The 16,573-nt window shown below is 45.8% G+C and overlaps 1 protein-coding gene across 1 annotated transcript; it reads right to left on the reverse strand.

Annotated features, from left to right (window-relative positions):
- Positions 1–1,933: 1,933 nt before the first annotated feature.
- On the reverse strand, positions 1,934–16,236 carry CRLF3 (cytokine receptor like factor 3). The gene is given in 9 exon segments (XM_065693588.1): positions 1,934–4,986; positions 5,307–5,419; positions 8,756–8,888; positions 9,574–9,796; positions 11,229–11,406; positions 11,867–11,954; positions 13,357–13,564; positions 16,025–16,198; positions 16,201–16,236. Coding segments are annotated over 9 exon segments (1,407 nt in total). The 3' UTR covers positions 1,934–4,732.
- Positions 16,237–16,573: the final 337 nt, after the last annotated feature.

The raw sequence follows: 16,573 nt of genomic DNA on the forward strand, positions 1-16,573 counted from the left end.
TTGATAAGAGTTTGAAGATGCCATGTAAGCTGGTTGAAAAGAATTGGAATGGTACAGGAGATGTAAAACCCCAAAACAAGAAGCAAAACCAGTTCAGTTGTTGAAATGAAACATTGTTTTTACATTAAATGTTCTATTTGAAAGAGGCTTTTGTACATAAAGTTCAGTAATATAAAATCTGCCATGATGGTTGTCCAGTCATTGTGTGTGCATGCAGAAAGGCCACAAGCAGCACCTTGTATTAACCACCTCTTCTGCATGCCTTCTAAAATGTGAAACAGGTTCTTCCTTTGCCAGATGTTACAATCTTAATGTTCTGTCCAGTCTTTTTTGTTATATTTAAGGTGTCTCCATAAATTGCCAGGTTTTCAGTGAGATTATCAAACCTTTCATTCTCCTGCCTTTGGGGCAGAGCTGAATACCTGAGCTCTACCTGTGAGCTGTTGAGAGCTGTAATTCGTGTAACTGACAGTGAAGCATGTCACTTGCGATGTGTCAAGACTTGTGTGTTTTACATGCAAGTGGGTAATGTTTCAAACAATGTACAAGATACTGGGTTAAGTTTAAATTGGTATCAGTTTAAAATGGTGCTTCTCTGGAACGGTGCAGGACGGACACAGAACAAAATGTGTTGGGAATTGCACTGCGTTGCCAAACGGACTGTTGAACAGCAACCACTGAAAACCTTTTTCCATGTAAGAAATAATTCAGATACTGGAATACAGGCTATGACAGTCTGTGAACTTGACTTCAGGCCACAGTTCTCAGGTATGCTTTTGTCTGTGAAATTGGCAAGGTTCTTCTAATCCAGCCTTTACTATGGTCATGGCAGATTTTAATGATGTTCTGTGTTTGGTGATCATCTTCACACAACAGGTCTGTGAACCCTGGGTTGGAACCTAACATTTGACTTGAATATTTAATTCAGTGCATTAAATAACGATATTCAAAACTGTTAGATGGATTTGTTAACCTTAAGTGTATGTTGCTTTGAATGTGTCCCCAGTGTAGTCCTTAAGTGGAGGGTGGGGTAAAGATCCACTGCCTGACAGCTGCCGACAGCTTGAACTGTTGTGAGTACTCCACTAACCCCCAAACCATCCCCCCCACCCCAAACCAGCAGTTTAATTCTGCCTCTGAGCATGCAGTGTTGTTCAAAGTGAAGTATTTCTCAGTCCACAGAGCAGTTTGGTGCCATCGTTGACCAGTGCTCGAGTGAAGGTGTCCTGCTGGTTATAAATCTGATGCTGTGTGACTGACAGCTGAGGACACAAGAGCTCTGGATGAACTTGGTAAGTGCTGCCACCAGGTTGCTGGGTTTAAGCTGAAGGTGCACTCTGCAGGAGAAAGTACCTTAGGAAGGAAAGTTCTTAATATGCATAGTGTCTTTATGAGAGAAACCGGGATGGTTTCACAAGTTATTTTTCTTTTAGGAGAGACCAAAGTGGCAGAGGCTGTGGGTAAAGCCGAACTGTGCCTTAGTTCAACACTGATTTTTATCTAAAGGGGATTGAATAGCTCTGCTGCTTGCCCAGTAACAGTGGCCAAAACCTGCTATTTTATGAGAGTTGCACCATTTAATGCAACAGTCAGGAGACAGGAGCAGTAATAAAAGTGTCTATGTATCTAAAACAGTATATAAGTAATAGAACAGTAAAATAAGAGAAAAATCAGCTGTGATGGAATGTTGAGGAAAAGCTCATTTTAAAAAAGCCAAATTAGTGCTGCAACAACTGTCAGTGAAGAGCTGACCTGCAGCTGGAAGTAAAGGGAAGTGCACAGTGAAAAACCTGGAACAAAGTAAGGGGGATTTCTGAGGGACAGACGCTCTTAACGCTGCCTGCAGTGCTCCAGCATCCATGTGCTTATGCTATTAGAATGCAGCAACGCTGAGGTTTATACCCCATAAATAATGAGCCAGACCCCGCACCACTGAGGGATAAAACTTTATTTAAAAAACTCAACTCTCACTTGACACAGAATCCTTGGTTGAGGTAAGTGACTGCACCAGCTTAAGAGAACACCTTTCAGGACTGCATTTCACACACAGCACTCTGCTCCTTGTAAGGCTCCAAGGGCTAGAGGTGGAAAACTAAAGGAAGGGGCAAGTTTTCTGTCTAGCTGAACTCTGCTGTGGAAGAACAGAGTCTCACCTGTTCTCATTCAAGCCTCTTCTGCTTCTTTACATACTTTGTACTTTATTACTCGGGTCTCTTGCCCTGAAACTTCACCCCTTGCAGGTTTAAAAGGTGCAGCACTAAGGGGTGGCTGAGCAGTACCTGATCTGCAGTTTGGACAGTTAGGCTTGTGCTATGTTAAACAACAACAAATAACCCCAAGAGAAACCACAAACCGGCTCCTATTGGCAGCTGCCCTTGGTGAACACACAACAGCTAAAGACTGAAGTCAGAGAAACTTTCAATTGCCATTCTCTGCTCCCCAGGGGAGCAGCAGGGGCCTCCTCCAGCCCTTCACAGTCACCTCAGGCTGCTTCATAGGTATATTCTGAATGAACTGTCACAGTGTTACCGCCTCTGGAAGTACCTGAATTCAAGGCTTAAGCTTTATTTTCTAATATGCAAGTAAATATCCTGCAGAATCAAGTCTGATGCTCCTCCAAAGGTACCTGACCTGCTGGTACCTCCCAAGTATAGATATTCACTCTTTTAGCTTCCACATGGTAAAAGTACTAAGTTACAACTAGTACCTGACACCTGAAGTAAAATTACCAGCAGGAAGTGAAATTACCAGCATTAATAAGTGGAGCAGGATTTAGGTTGGCTGCAAGCTGGAGTGCCAGCCTGACCCTCTCTGAACAGGACTGGTACTGTTTGATACTGGCTACAGGAAAAGAACTGTATTTTAAAAGTAGCTGAATACAGGATAACTCTTCCCTCTGAAAGTACAGGCTCAGCTGGTATTGTACTTCCCAATAGTGAAATAGTTAAGCTTGAAGAACTGATAATACTGCAGGCTTTCTGTTGCTAACACTGGATAATCTTACCTGCAGGTGCCCAGTCTTCCTCACTTTGTCTCTTAAAGGAAATTCCAACTTCACTCTGTCCTGTGTGAGTTCTTTGCATCCGTCTGGATCTACTCACTATTTGTCTTCCTGTAACTGGTATAAATACCAACCCCTATTCTGAAGTTCTTGTACCCCTGGGGAAAAAATGCAGCAGGATGACTGATCTTTCCGTACTGACAACATGAGTATGGGGCACGCTCATCCAATGCAAATTCAGGCTTTTTATGCTAGTGTGGAGAGCTAATGCAGTGTGGTGACACTGAAAGGCCAGAGTGATTGTCTAAGGTTGTATAAAAATATCACTATTCTAACCTACTAAAATATATTTAATTTTAATTGAACTTGAGGTAAGATGACCCCCAGTGAGTGTTACTTGGAAACAGGATTTAAATGCAGTAGTACTGCAATCTTTTGACAAGGAATAGGCTCTCTGCTAAACTCATTCTAAATCTTAGTTGTTAGGGGAAACAGTGGTAACTTTATGTAACTTCTGAATTCAAAATCAATTCATCAATCACAATTTCTTATTCCATCCTATTACATAGAGGAGAGAGTAAATTATCATCATCTGTTCCATTCTGACTGCTACAAGTTAGATCTGTGACAGCGTGGTCTGGCTGAAGCCCACACCCAGCACCCATCTCCATTACCTCCCAAGGTGGATCTCCAGCAGGAACTCCCAACTTGCTGGGCAGCTCAGATCATCAACCTGCACTATTGCACACAAACACGATTTACTCCCAGGCAGCTGTCTGGGATTTCTAGGAATCCTGCACATCAGAACAGCACTTCCACCGAGTCTGTTGCTGGACAATAGAAAGAAGGTTGTCTCCAAGTCTTAGCGGGGCTCTGTGAGGAATCACAGCTGCCAATCTGCACATCATGCCTCAGTACTGAACTGCTAAGACTGGCTCTGATGGTAGCTTTAACTAGGGAAGACTTTGAGAGCAGATAAGGATAACATTCCTACACTAGGTATTGGTCTAGTCTGAAGCGAGCATCCACATCAAGCTGATCACCATGAACTACTCTAGAAAAATATATTCCAAGTGAACAACAGTTCAAGAAATAACTGGGAATAAGGCACTTAAGTGAGACATTAACAGACTGGCTACATATTTAAACACACATTATGGCTCAGAAGTCCTTGCTCTGGAGGAATGAACAGTACCGTGCGTGGAAGAAAGGGCTGTTGCATGCAGAACCCACTGTCCCTTCATACAATTAAGGCAGCCTTATGCACAAGAAAGCATAGCAGGACATTGCTGCTCTAAACACTGTGCTTGTTTTGAGTGGTATAAATAAAACTTTGGTCCATTACCACCCCTTCACCCCCTAAATGTTTACAGGCTTATTTCACAGAACAGCAGCATTAAGCAGAGTTAATTCTACACAACACACGTACCCTGAGACTAGAGTACAACGAAATACTGACAAAAATCAAGTTTGGAGGAGAAAAGGGAAAGGGCTGGTGCACTGCTTAAATTAATCTGCCTACACAAATGCCTGTTTCTAACTTTTTCCAGAGTAACAAATCCAATGTTTCACAATTGCTTGCTTAAATGAATCCAGTAGGAAGTACAACATAATGGAGTTCAAGTAGTATAAGGACAGGGTTTTGTTAACAGCTTGTTGATGCCAAACAACTGGAAACCCAGGTTTTAACATTACACATTATAGCAAGAACAAAAATCCCTTTACTCACTGCTAGAACACTAAAACTTTCCAGCCTGGGTATGAAAACGAACATCCAAAGTACAAAGAACCACAGCACTGATCAAGTACCCAGTCAAAGACCACTTCTCTGTTGTTGGAGCTAATGGTTACCCGGAGCTTGAAGTTTCCTCCCTCGTTGCTGGAAGGCCCCAGGTGCACCACTTCCATGTCAAACGTCACTGTTGATCCAGAAGTAACAGCAGGCAGTTGGTTTGTCATCTCTTTCCCATTTACAAACACTGCCCCTGAAACAGTCCAGATAGCAAACATTATTGCTCCCTTTGTGTACGTGCTAACATGTAATACTGTGTCTCCCTGGTTTTTGCAGGCAAGTAGGAAAGGAAAATAACCCTGCCCTGTTCCTTTTTGCCACATCAAACAGGTTTCAGTAACTGCAAGGAGGAAAAGTTGATCCAAGATCTCACCAAAGATTTTAACTGCACAAGCAATATGCATGTAAAAGCTGGATGAAGCTGCTCATATGTGATCCAGGGATGTAAGTAACCAGGGGCCAAGGTTTTGGGAAATACAAAGTCTCACATTCTTCATTACACAATTCACTCACCGTTTGTGCTAATGCACACGGCTTTATCCCGCTGCAGGGAATCGCAGCCGTTCTGCTGCTCCACACACACTCCCAGGCTGTCTCGTCTGTCTGGCTGTCCCACAGTTTCAATTCTACCAAGCAAAAAGTCAAGTCAAACCCTGAAACTTTGAATCAAAACATACAATGAAACCCAGACAGTCAGATCCTGCCCACACCAGACCTCTGTGCATGCTCCTGGGCTTTCAGCAGATTCACCCACCTACCAATGAAGTCCTACCAATTGAACTGAAGTCCTACCAGCTTTCCCAACAGCTCCACTGAGCAACACTCATTGCTATTAACCTGCACAAAACATCAATCTGCTTCCTGCAAACCTTCATTGCTGTTTAATAAAATTCTCCACTGTCACAGCTTAGAGTCATCTGGAACAACTTCCAGTTGTCTTAACCAACCAAAAAGCACAAAACTGCAATCTTCCATCATCTAAACCAGATTGCTGGTCAGCATCACATATTAGGGTAAGTCAGCTGTTGTTCCAGCAAGTATTTAATAGCATGACTGAAACAGGGGTGTTTCAGCCCCGCTGCAAAGGGGTAAGGTGGAAGGTTGATGTGTTCTGGTGGTGGTGGCTTACTGAGTTTGGGAAGTTTTTGTTGTTGGTTGGGTTTAATAAATCAGCTCGGAGCAACTGTGTACTAAAGCCAGCGTCGAGAAGAACATTTACAAGCCTGGCTTCTGCACAGCTGCACTTCGGATTTTGGTCCTGGGAAAGAATTTCTGAACACAAGCTGTGCAAGTGACCTGGGACGCAGCTCCCTTTGGGCCTTAGCAGTGGAGCGGGGCTGCACTTTGTACACTAAAGGGCTCTTCTGTGTTTCAGTCATTTCCCTTGTACTGCTGTCTCTGAAAGGTGCTAAATCACAGCAGAGAGATGAGTGAACCCAGGAAACTCAGACGGTCCTTTCTAGAAAGTAGAACTGGTTATTTCATTACAGCTTGAGAGAACAGCGCCGATCGTGGTTATGAAGGAAAACTTCAGCAGAAGATTTCAGAGCTGGAAATCAAACTGGGCAGCAGGCTGGGACACAATGGGTTAACTCTTTCAAGGCAAAGAGGGAAGATAAAATTGGAACCATGTTTTACTTTTGCACTCCATTAGGTTTTTCAGTCTCCTGGGAACGTCACTGGGATAGCAAAAGCCTTGTACTAAAAAGCAGTTGGGAAAAAGGAAAATCCAAGAAGCTTTCACTTTGGAAGTGATCCACAGCATTTGCCCAAAACAACTTTAAAGGAGATTTCAAATTCATTTTGGGACTTTACTCTAGATTTTAAACTCTGCCTGAGTTACTGGGGAGGCTTCATAAGCAGCTACCAAGCTGTCAACTTTGTGCCTAACATGAACATTAATTCATTCCATCCCTAGTTAAACGAGCCTTTCTTGAGTTTTGGGGTGGAAATAAGTGTTGTACAGTCATAAGAATGACCAGAAAAGCATAATTATAAACCCATTAAAAAGTAGGAATTCTATCACATCAATCTGTATCCACACTGTGTGGTAGAACAATGCTCAGGAGAACATTGCGCTGTTCAAGTCCCTTCTCACCACTTCCCATGGTGCAGAGCAAAACCTTGCCTCTGCCATTGCAGCACACAGACCCCAAACCAGTTCAGCCACCACCAGTTTCCGTTTGTCTCAGGGCACAGAGAAGTAAATCTGGGGGTGATCACACACTTCCTTTGCATTAGCTCTCAGCAGAGCTGGGGTGGGTTACTGACAGAGTCAGTGTGATCTTCACAAGGGCTGCTGCTGGATGATCCTGATCACCAGCCTGGCCAGAATAAGCGTGGCTCCCGCTACAAGCAAAAGCTTCAGCGAGAGCTGCAGGGCAGGTCACTGTGCAGAATCATTCCCTTTCCTAAGGGCAGCTCCCTGAAGGCTGCAAAGAAACAGGATGAGCCTTGACTTAAAGCAATTATGTTTTCCTACAACTTGTCCAAATGCCTCACTGTCAGAGGACAACTGAAGCAGTCTATCTTTCAGAAGCAGATACAAAGCATTGTGTTCACCACAGCTTCACTTTTCACTGATGAGCTGCCCACGTCCTGAACACACAAGAAGACAAAGCTGCTTTACAAACATCTGTAACATGAACCTTGCTTGTTTGGTTTGCTCTGAAAAGCCACTCATCCCCCTGTGAATACACTTTTGCTTCAACAGATGGAGAAAGCCAAACACCTCCCTGCACTGCAAAACTTCACACTTGCAAACAAGAAGCTACTCTTGGACGAGGAACACAACCAATACTTGAGGTCATCTTCAATCTCAAGATGGTGTCATTATAGTTCTCGTGGACATGTGCTTCTCACTGCTCTGCCATCCTGAAACAATCTCCTCTTCGAGAGGAGTCCACGTTACCAAAAGATTTACATGTGCTACCAATAAAAAAAGATAAAAGGCATTGGTCTGAAACAGAACCAAGGGAAACCTCAAAGCTCTGCCTTTAATTTCACAGGCATTTCTGAGCCAAGAGATGGCAAATCCAGCAACAGATTTCAAACAAAAACTTTAGATCCTTTTATCCCATCTCGGACAAGCAACCGAATACACCCTCATACTACAACCATCCCAAGATAATTCATTACCAGGAAGGGAAAAATAAACCACCATGGAATAAGTTACAAAAATACCATTAACAGCCCCCTTAAATTGCCTTTGAGGGTTGCCTACTGTACAGCAAGTAGTTTTATTTAACCAGAGAAAGATGGGATAGAGCTTCAGAGGCTCTGAGGTCTGTAATTACAACTAACATATCCACAAGGACATTCCTCATACCCCGTTAAACAGCAGCATCTCAGGCAGCAAAGCTGCTGAGGTTTTTAAATCACGTTCTGTGTCAAATTGAACTTCAGCATATCCCTTCTCCACTCAGGATATTCTAATACCAGTTTCAAGCAGTAGTTTGATCAGCACTATTTACCTCAGATGTTAAGGGCATCAGTGACAGACTGTCATCCTTATTTGTCCCAACAGCACATAAAATGTTTTTAAGTTCAAAGTCTTCAGAGCTTGTGGACAGTCTGGGAAGGAAAGTACCCACTGACACAAGGTTAAAAAGAACCAGTGGCAAACCTCCACTGACATCTGACCAGCCAGTAACAGCTGCTTCAAAACTCAAGGAAGTTCAACATTCCACAGATATGCTCAGCATGGGCCATATTTTACCATTCCTCTGGTGTTCACTTCTTGCTGTTTTAGATAGGTGTAGGTCCTACAAAAACATCAGGTGTTTTCCTAAAGAGACAGGAAGTATAAAGAGAGGGAAGTTCAGACTTCACACAGACACGCTACCTTGACCAGGGCTGAGCTGATATAAACTCACACACACATCATTACTCAGGTTTACATACACTCCAGATGTAAGCTCACAGGAGATGCACCAGACAACAGCTCCCCAGAAAGTACTTGCCTGAATGTTAATGTTTGCCCACAGAAATAAGTAGGAGCTTTGGAGTAGAGCACACCACACGACTGGGCATCATTTCGAAGTGCGATATTTCTCCGACTGCTCAGGCTGTATCCCTCCAAACCAGTTGTCCATTCTTCAAAGGAGAAAACAGGGAAAAGAATAAAGGCATGAGAAGCATGAACCTCAACTCAACTCCCTACCGTCTGTGCAGAATCAAGTCAGTCACAGTGTCCACTCAACCCCTCCATACAAAGCTTAAGCTATGGTAAGCACAGGGGCTGATTTTGCTGCCTCTGAAGGAGAGATTTCTTTTTCAAATGATTTGCAATTACAAAAAGTATTTCCCAGCTCACAGAGTTCAGCAGAAATGCACTCTTTGCTGCACTCCCTGAAGCTTTATTGCAGGCAAAGGAAAACCTTCATTACCCACTGCCCAAATCTGCGTGAAGACGAAATGCGGGTTTTTATCTCTCCAGGACACAAGCTTGTTGTGAGACTGCAGTCACCAAAACATGCTTAGGTAGGGGTGAGAGAGAAAGAGAAGAAAATGCTTTGCTTCTGGCTCACTGATGCTTTCCAAGGCTAAGCAATGAGCTACCTGCTGCAAAGGCTCACTACCTATCCCTCACACTAGGAAGCAAAAGTTAAATGGTAGGATAAAAGGATAGTTCATCATACCTCACACACACACACAATAGCTAAGGACACCCCACCACTATACAAAAAGCAGCTCCTTAAGTCATGCAGCTACAGAGCTTTAGGAGTGCTGCACTGATGACACAGGCTTTAGATTAAGATGGACAGCAAGGAAATAGTACCATGGGGCACTAGCGTGGTAGAGCCGATCTGAGGAACACTCCATGGGCTCCACTCCTGCCGCCCATCTCTTCGGGCACAGACTCTGAACTGGTAATCAACATTGGGGTCAATGTGCAGCACCACGAACTCTGTCTCCGAGCCAACATACACATCTTCAAAGTGAGTGGCAGTACCCTTCCTATACTGCAGGCGGTAATCTTGCGGTATGAAGTCCTCATCCACCTACAGAAACATTGATTGCATTAATAAAGGACCCCCTCTTTTCTTTCCTTTTGCCCCCGAAGTGGCACATATTCGGCTAGTGCTGCAGGAAGCCAAAGGCAACTCAGGGTCACAAGGTATTAAGGAGCAGAAAGCATGTTTTACAGAAAACAGGATCAGTCTCAACCAACTAATACAAAGAGAACTGTAAGAATTATTCAATTATAGTTTAAAAGTATGTAGAGAAGTAGTATTTAACAGAAGGCTTTTCAATCTAGCAGCGATATAACAAGATCCGTCAGCCAAAAGCTGAAGTCAAATTTGCAGAAGAAATTCAGTGCCAGTTTTTGACAGCAAGGGAAACCCACTATTAGCCTTCATAAACTGTTCCAAGAAATCATTTCCAATTCTTTGGTATCTTTAAGTCCAAAGAGATTATCATCCCCATATCCTCCCCCCAAAAAAACCAACCCTCCACAGCTCTACTCTCCGATGGACATGGCCAGCTTCAGGGAACTCCTCTATAGCACAGAAAATCAGACCACATGTGACAACAATGCCTATGGCTTTACAGTCTCAGTCCACATCCTTCACAAGATAAGGGTGGCTGACCAACCGCTGGCTGTTGCTAGAACAAGTTTGTACAATGCTGCCAAGGAGCGCAGAGCTGTCCAACAACAACCAAACCACATCAGAGCACAGCAGTGATTTACCCAAAAATAATTTTCGGGTGTCGAAAAGAAATGCTACTTGACTGGCTCATGCCTGTATTAAAATATTTTCTCTTTCTATCTACTGAACCACCCTAAAAACACAAACATGCATAGAGGTAAAAACATAACAGGCTCAGCCTCATCCTGGGTCTGCTAAAGAGTCTTCAAAGGGAACAAAAGCATCACCCCAGCAAAAGAAGTTCAGTCTCACCCACAGTGTTTGGCTGTTATTCCCACACAAAGCACTTGCTTCCACAGCACAAACGGTTACTTGTGAATCTCCTGTCAGAAACACACACACACACCAGGATTTCTTGGCCTTGTTTGTACATCATCATCACAGATAGATCACACCCTGGTGTTTGTTTAGTGGCAAGGGTATACGAAGGAGCTGTTTCCTGCTTGTTCAGCACCTGGCACTTGCTTAAGCATGGGGTAGCAGTGCCTTCAGCTGTCCTTCCCGACTTACCACACTCACGGAAGCAGACTGCGAGGGAGAGGTGCACTGGTGTGTCAGCCCTTTCTGCCCACAGACAGGAGCAGGTAGAGCCCAACAGCAAGAGTCTCACATACAAGTGTCCCTACCAAGCAGGCACAAACCTCTTCTAAAGTTTCTAACTACACACTGGAGTTGATTATTCCTTCAAAGGCAGTAGAGGATCCAGAATCAAAGTGGCTTTTTCAGCATCTTTCAACAAAACTGAATTCCAAATGATTTTCACTGAGGATATTTTACCCACCTTACACCATCGGACTAAAATACCTCCAGGCTTCTCAACAAATTCCTCCAGCTGCACAGGCGGGCGAGACGCCACAGTTCCATGTCTGAATATTTGATTTTTCAATATAGTAAGAAGGCAGTCATCCAACTGGGCAGATAAACAAGGCACGTCAACCAAGGAGGGCACTTCTGGTAAGCTGAGAAAGGAAAGTTTGTTGTAATGGAAGGGGCCTGCTGCTACAAATTCATATTTCATCCATACATTTGAGTTTGTGCAGATTTTCAAGGAGAGAACAGCTGCAGAAATTGGCATGTGCATTTCAAACTGAAAAGACTCAGAAAACATTGTGTTTCAGCCCTAACCAGACTGTTTCTCAGTAAATACTCTGAAATACAGGCTGTTCCACAAGAAGCAGTTTCAATCGTTCACAAATAAGCAGCCTATATTTCTACAGAACATATGGAGGTTGAATACTACTCCATTCTGTGATTGCCAGGCCCATCAAAGTCTATGAAACAAACAGGACAGTAACACCTCAAATGAGTCTTTTAAGGCAACAGAGCAGAAGGCTTTTGTTTCAAAGGAGAAAAGATCCCCTATACAAGAAGGGCATGTGCGCCACTGCCTCAGATCACCTCGGTGTGTCAGTATCTTACCTATCTAGCTGAATATGTAAAGCTTTTTTCGTAAAGATGCAAAGTTTCTCATTCTGCTGTCCCACATCTCCATGGACCGCACTCTCTCCTGGAATAAAAATATTCCTAATGAGGCAACGTCCAAGACAGGCATTTTTTGCTTCAAAGAGTAACCAGTTCTAACACGAACAACCAATTACACATGAAGCATTCTCAGCACTTCTGCTAGACTCTAAGCGAGAAAACACAATTATAGTTAACAATATAAAGCCTATCCAACAACTTTTGAAGCTCTCAAAGCTTCCTGTAGACACACCCATAACAGATGTAACAATTTGCCTCAGGTCTCATGTGGTAGCAGAACTGGGCTCAGATGCCAGAAAAGAGGATTATTAATCCCCTCCTCCACCTGCTTTAAAGGAAGAAAAAAGCAAAGCACCTTCACCCATCAGAAAATACAATAGCAGGAGCTTAAAAGCAAAAAATCATTTCAAGCATTGCGCTGTTTGCTACAATTTAAATGTGACTATTGTCAGAACGAGGGGCATCATCCATGCATTAAAGTGTAGAGATAAATATAAGTCTTTTCATAAGCTTTCCATATAAAGTAGCGTCCCACACTTCAGCTTACAGAGATTTATGGTCCCTTCTATCTGATGACTTTAGGGTAATTTACAACATAAGCAAGCTCAGTCCTTTTCCAAATGGAGGATTACAAATGCTACAGATCTCTGAAGAAAAGCACACATCATAATTGGCAGCAGGAGGCTTAATAACCATGGGGGCTTAACTCCTCTCTGACTCAGACGCAATGCCTGCTCGGTTTGATGAGTTAGCAGCACTACCGCTACAGAGGGAACAGTGACCCACGAGATACAAGTGCACAGCTAGTCAGGCTCTCATGAGATCTGATAGAAACTCGTACAAAACACAGGCAAACACCCTGTGATTCAGTAACTTGACATTTAAAACAAGAACAAGGTGACTCTCAGCTGTCCCAGAGGTTGTGGTGCTAGGAAAACAACCAGATTGGTTCTTAAATATTGCCACTGCTGCAGTGGACAGGAGCACAGAGCTCACACAACCTGCTCTTCCAGCACAGAGCCCATGTCTGAGTGGAAGCTGGTACATTTCCTCCTCATGTGAGACTGCTCAGTGCCCTTTAGTTCACAAAACTGAGATCATGTTGAAAGAAAGTTAAAGTTGAGACATGAGAACAATGCAAGGAAACTGCCAACATACTCATGGCTCAGACATGCTCCCAGTAGGTTCTCCAGTGTGGGGAAAACAGGCAAGAGTGACATTCTTTTCTGGCTAGGTATTTAGCATCAGTAAGGCACAAACTGGCCTTTACAGGAATATTCCACATGTCCGTTATTGTCTGCCTCATCCTCAGACTTTTTGGAGACTTTTTTCCCCCATACAGCAGCCATTTCATCCTTCATGTTTCCCATCAACTGTGAACATAATCACACTTAGCAGGAAAGATAACTGCTTGGGTGCTGCCTTACCTTCCCGGAGCAGATCATCGGCCGTACTAACCCCATGCTCTATTAGCTTCTGGCATTCATCCAAGGGTTTGATGCTCTCTTGTTCTATAGCATCCACTTCCTGCAGCAGTGACATCAGGCGCTCATCCAACAGCTTCTTCAGGGTCCCTTTCAAATCATTAAAATGTTGCTCAAGTACATCTCTGGTCAATGTTGCACTTTCTCTGATCTAAATTCAGGTTAACAGGAAAGAAGGATTCAGGATAGAGGCAAAGGCCACGCACATCTTTTATTTTTCTGAACAACCCCACCTGCATCTGCTGGAGAAAAGCTGTGTGTGAAGTCAGCTTTAAAAAAGGACCATTGGCAGTTAAACCAGTGTAGTCATTTTTAGTACATGTACAGCAGGGAAGGAGGCAAAGAAACCAGCCTGGACAAGGGGAAGAGCATATTAACTAAGCCAAACACAAACTGTGCACTTCAATCAAGGAACTATTCTTGTCAGAAAAGTCCAAAGTAGGTCTTCACCCTCCCACCCTCCAAAACTGCTGCAATCCTGTTCAAACCCCACTCTGCCATCATACGCAGGTAATCTTCATTGGAAAGAAGAGGACACCAGGCTTGTAGAAGACCTAGAAGCACTTCTTCCAGGTCCTGTCACTTTACTGGACTTTTTATACACTTGTATACTGCTTTCTTTATATTTTCTTTTCCAAATAGCCACCTTTGATTTGTCTGTGCTCCAGGGTCACAGGGCAGGGTGCACACCAAGAGTGGTTTGATTCGGGAAGAGCCAGGCCACAGAAATTTCTACAAGTGCCTATTAAAATGGTTGCAAACTTGCTGAATCTGACTTTTAGGGCAGAAAATGCATAGGAACACCCCTGAGCTAAAGATGCAACAGCCAGAAGTAAACATCTCCCAGTGAACAACTCTTCTAAGTCACAGACACAGGGAAATGCTGCAACATGCGCATGGCCTTACACGTAATTTCTAGATCTTTAGAAGTACAGACAACCGACACAGGAAGCTCTCTGGTTAGGTAAAACAAATTTCCTCTTCAAGTAATAGTCATGAAGCTCCGCAGCTGCCACACAGCTCGGTTTCCCTTCTCTTGTTATTTCAGTGCTTAGGAAAAAAAGGAAGTGTTTAGCTTCATGAAGGGGTGGGGTGGAAGAAGACAGAACATGCACTTCTCTGAGCCCTTTACCTCCACTGCATGCACATACAAACCCAACAAGCCAGCCGCAAGCTTACAGATAGCACTGGCTACGCAGAAGAGGAAATGCAAGTCCCTGAGCACACAGAGCAGTGCGAAGTTTGCCGCCTTTACTATTACATCAGCCCACCAGCCCCCAAATAATAAAGCATCCACTATCTGAACCCCAGTCAAGGACATCCAGCACTTCTGCACACCGGGAATTCTTGGATGTGTTGCCTGGCTGATTCTTTGCAGACAAAACAGCACGTGGTCATGAGGATGGGAAGAGGGAAAACGGAAACATGCACACGAGCAAAGCAATTCCATCAAGGATTAAATGGAAAGCAAGGTAAGCTAAATAAGCACTCCCAGCCACCGCAGAGAGGCAAACTGGCTCCCTCCCAGTGCATCTTGATTATCAGAACACACTCCGAGATGACAAGGTTTGGATTAAAGACAGTCACAACCAATTCATTTTCTTAAGTAGCTTGTGGTTTGCAAGATGACTAATTTGATGTGCAGCGATCGCACACATTCACTCGGCAGCAGGACACTACCCTGGCAGATTTATAGCAGATATCTATGCTAATGGAATATGCTTCAGAAAAATTATCAGGTCACCACAAATACACCTTCTGAGTTTAGTTTTGGGGGTTTTTATTTACCCCTTGCAGAACTGAAACTGAAGACAGCCAGGCATTGGCTCTAGTCTACAGAAACTTGGAGGATGTCTCAGCAGAGAAGCCAGCCCTCCACTGGCTCCCTGCAATCTCCCTACCCACATTAGCCTATCTCACCACACATCTCCAGCATGGGGTGGGTGGGTGGGTTACCAGTCCCAATGAAAACCCTCCTGTGGCTGCAGTGCACAGCTGCAGAAAAACCAGCTAACCTGGAATGCTGGCAGCACTTAGACGTGACCCACAGAGTACGTGAGCCGCGGGGCTTGGTGCATGGGCACAGCAGTTCAGGGCAGTGACCGATTAGAGCAACTTGCCTAGACGGGTGTCCTTTAGATGTGTGAAGAAGACAGGCGTGGTGCTCCCTTTACAATATCGGCTAGCATCCCAACTGCTTTAGAAAACAGCTCCTTTAAAGCAGCCTTGTTCTTGCCTAGGACGCCTCCCTGTGACCCCATAAAGCCAGGCTCTGGTCAGCAACACGCGCACCGCTTCTTCAAGACACGTTCTGTACCTGCCCATCCCCGTGTCCTCCCTCCGCCAGCAGCACCCACCGAGGCGACAAGCGGGGCCTAAAACAGCACCACCCGCCCCAGCCCCCGCCCTCCTCCTTCCCTACACGCCCGAGCCGAGCCCCGGCGCCCTGCACACACGGATAAACACGCCGGCAGAGAAGCGGCCCCGGCGCTGCCCGCCGCAGGCTCGCTGACCGCGGAAGCCCCCCGGGCCCAGCACCCCGCGGCGCAGGCGGCGAGCACTGCCGGAGAGCCCCAGGGTGGCCCCGTCCCGTCCCGTCCCGCCTCTCCACCTGCTCCCGCGCCTGGTGCAGCCCCCGCAGCCGCTGCTCCAGCTCCTGCCGGTAACTCCGCGCCGCCTCGATGCTCTCCCGAGCCTCTTGCAAGAGGAACCGCACCTCGGCCTCCGCGTCGGCCTCCATGGGCAGCCACGGCGGCGAGGCACCCCGCGGGGCGGGGCGGGCCGGGACGGCGGGCGGGCCTCGCCGCCGGAAGGGCCGCACATCCGGGCGCCGTGCCCCGCGGGGCGGAGCTGCGGGCGCGGCGGGGAGCGGGCGGGGCGGGCGGCGGCGGCGGCAGCCCCGGCCCGCGAGGGGCCGGCGGTGACATGGCGCCCAGCGAGGCGCGCGCTACCACAGCGAGCCGGGCGGCCGCGGCGCGACGAACGCGGTCCCTCTTCGCGCCCCGCGCCCAGCCCAACTGACGTCACGAGCCCCGCCCCTCGCCGCGCCGCGGCGCGAAAACCGGACTGACGGCGAGGCGGAGGAGTGGGAGTGGCTCCGCAGGCACGTGACCTGGCCTCAGCGGGGAGGGCGGGGAAGGAAAGGGGCGGGGCGGGGCAC

Source organism: Lathamus discolor, chromosome 13 (genome assembly GCF_037157495.1).
Source record: "Lathamus discolor isolate bLatDis1 chromosome 13, bLatDis1.hap1, whole genome shotgun sequence".
Classification (NCBI taxonomy): Eukaryota; Metazoa; Chordata; class Aves; order Psittaciformes; family Psittacidae; genus Lathamus; species Lathamus discolor.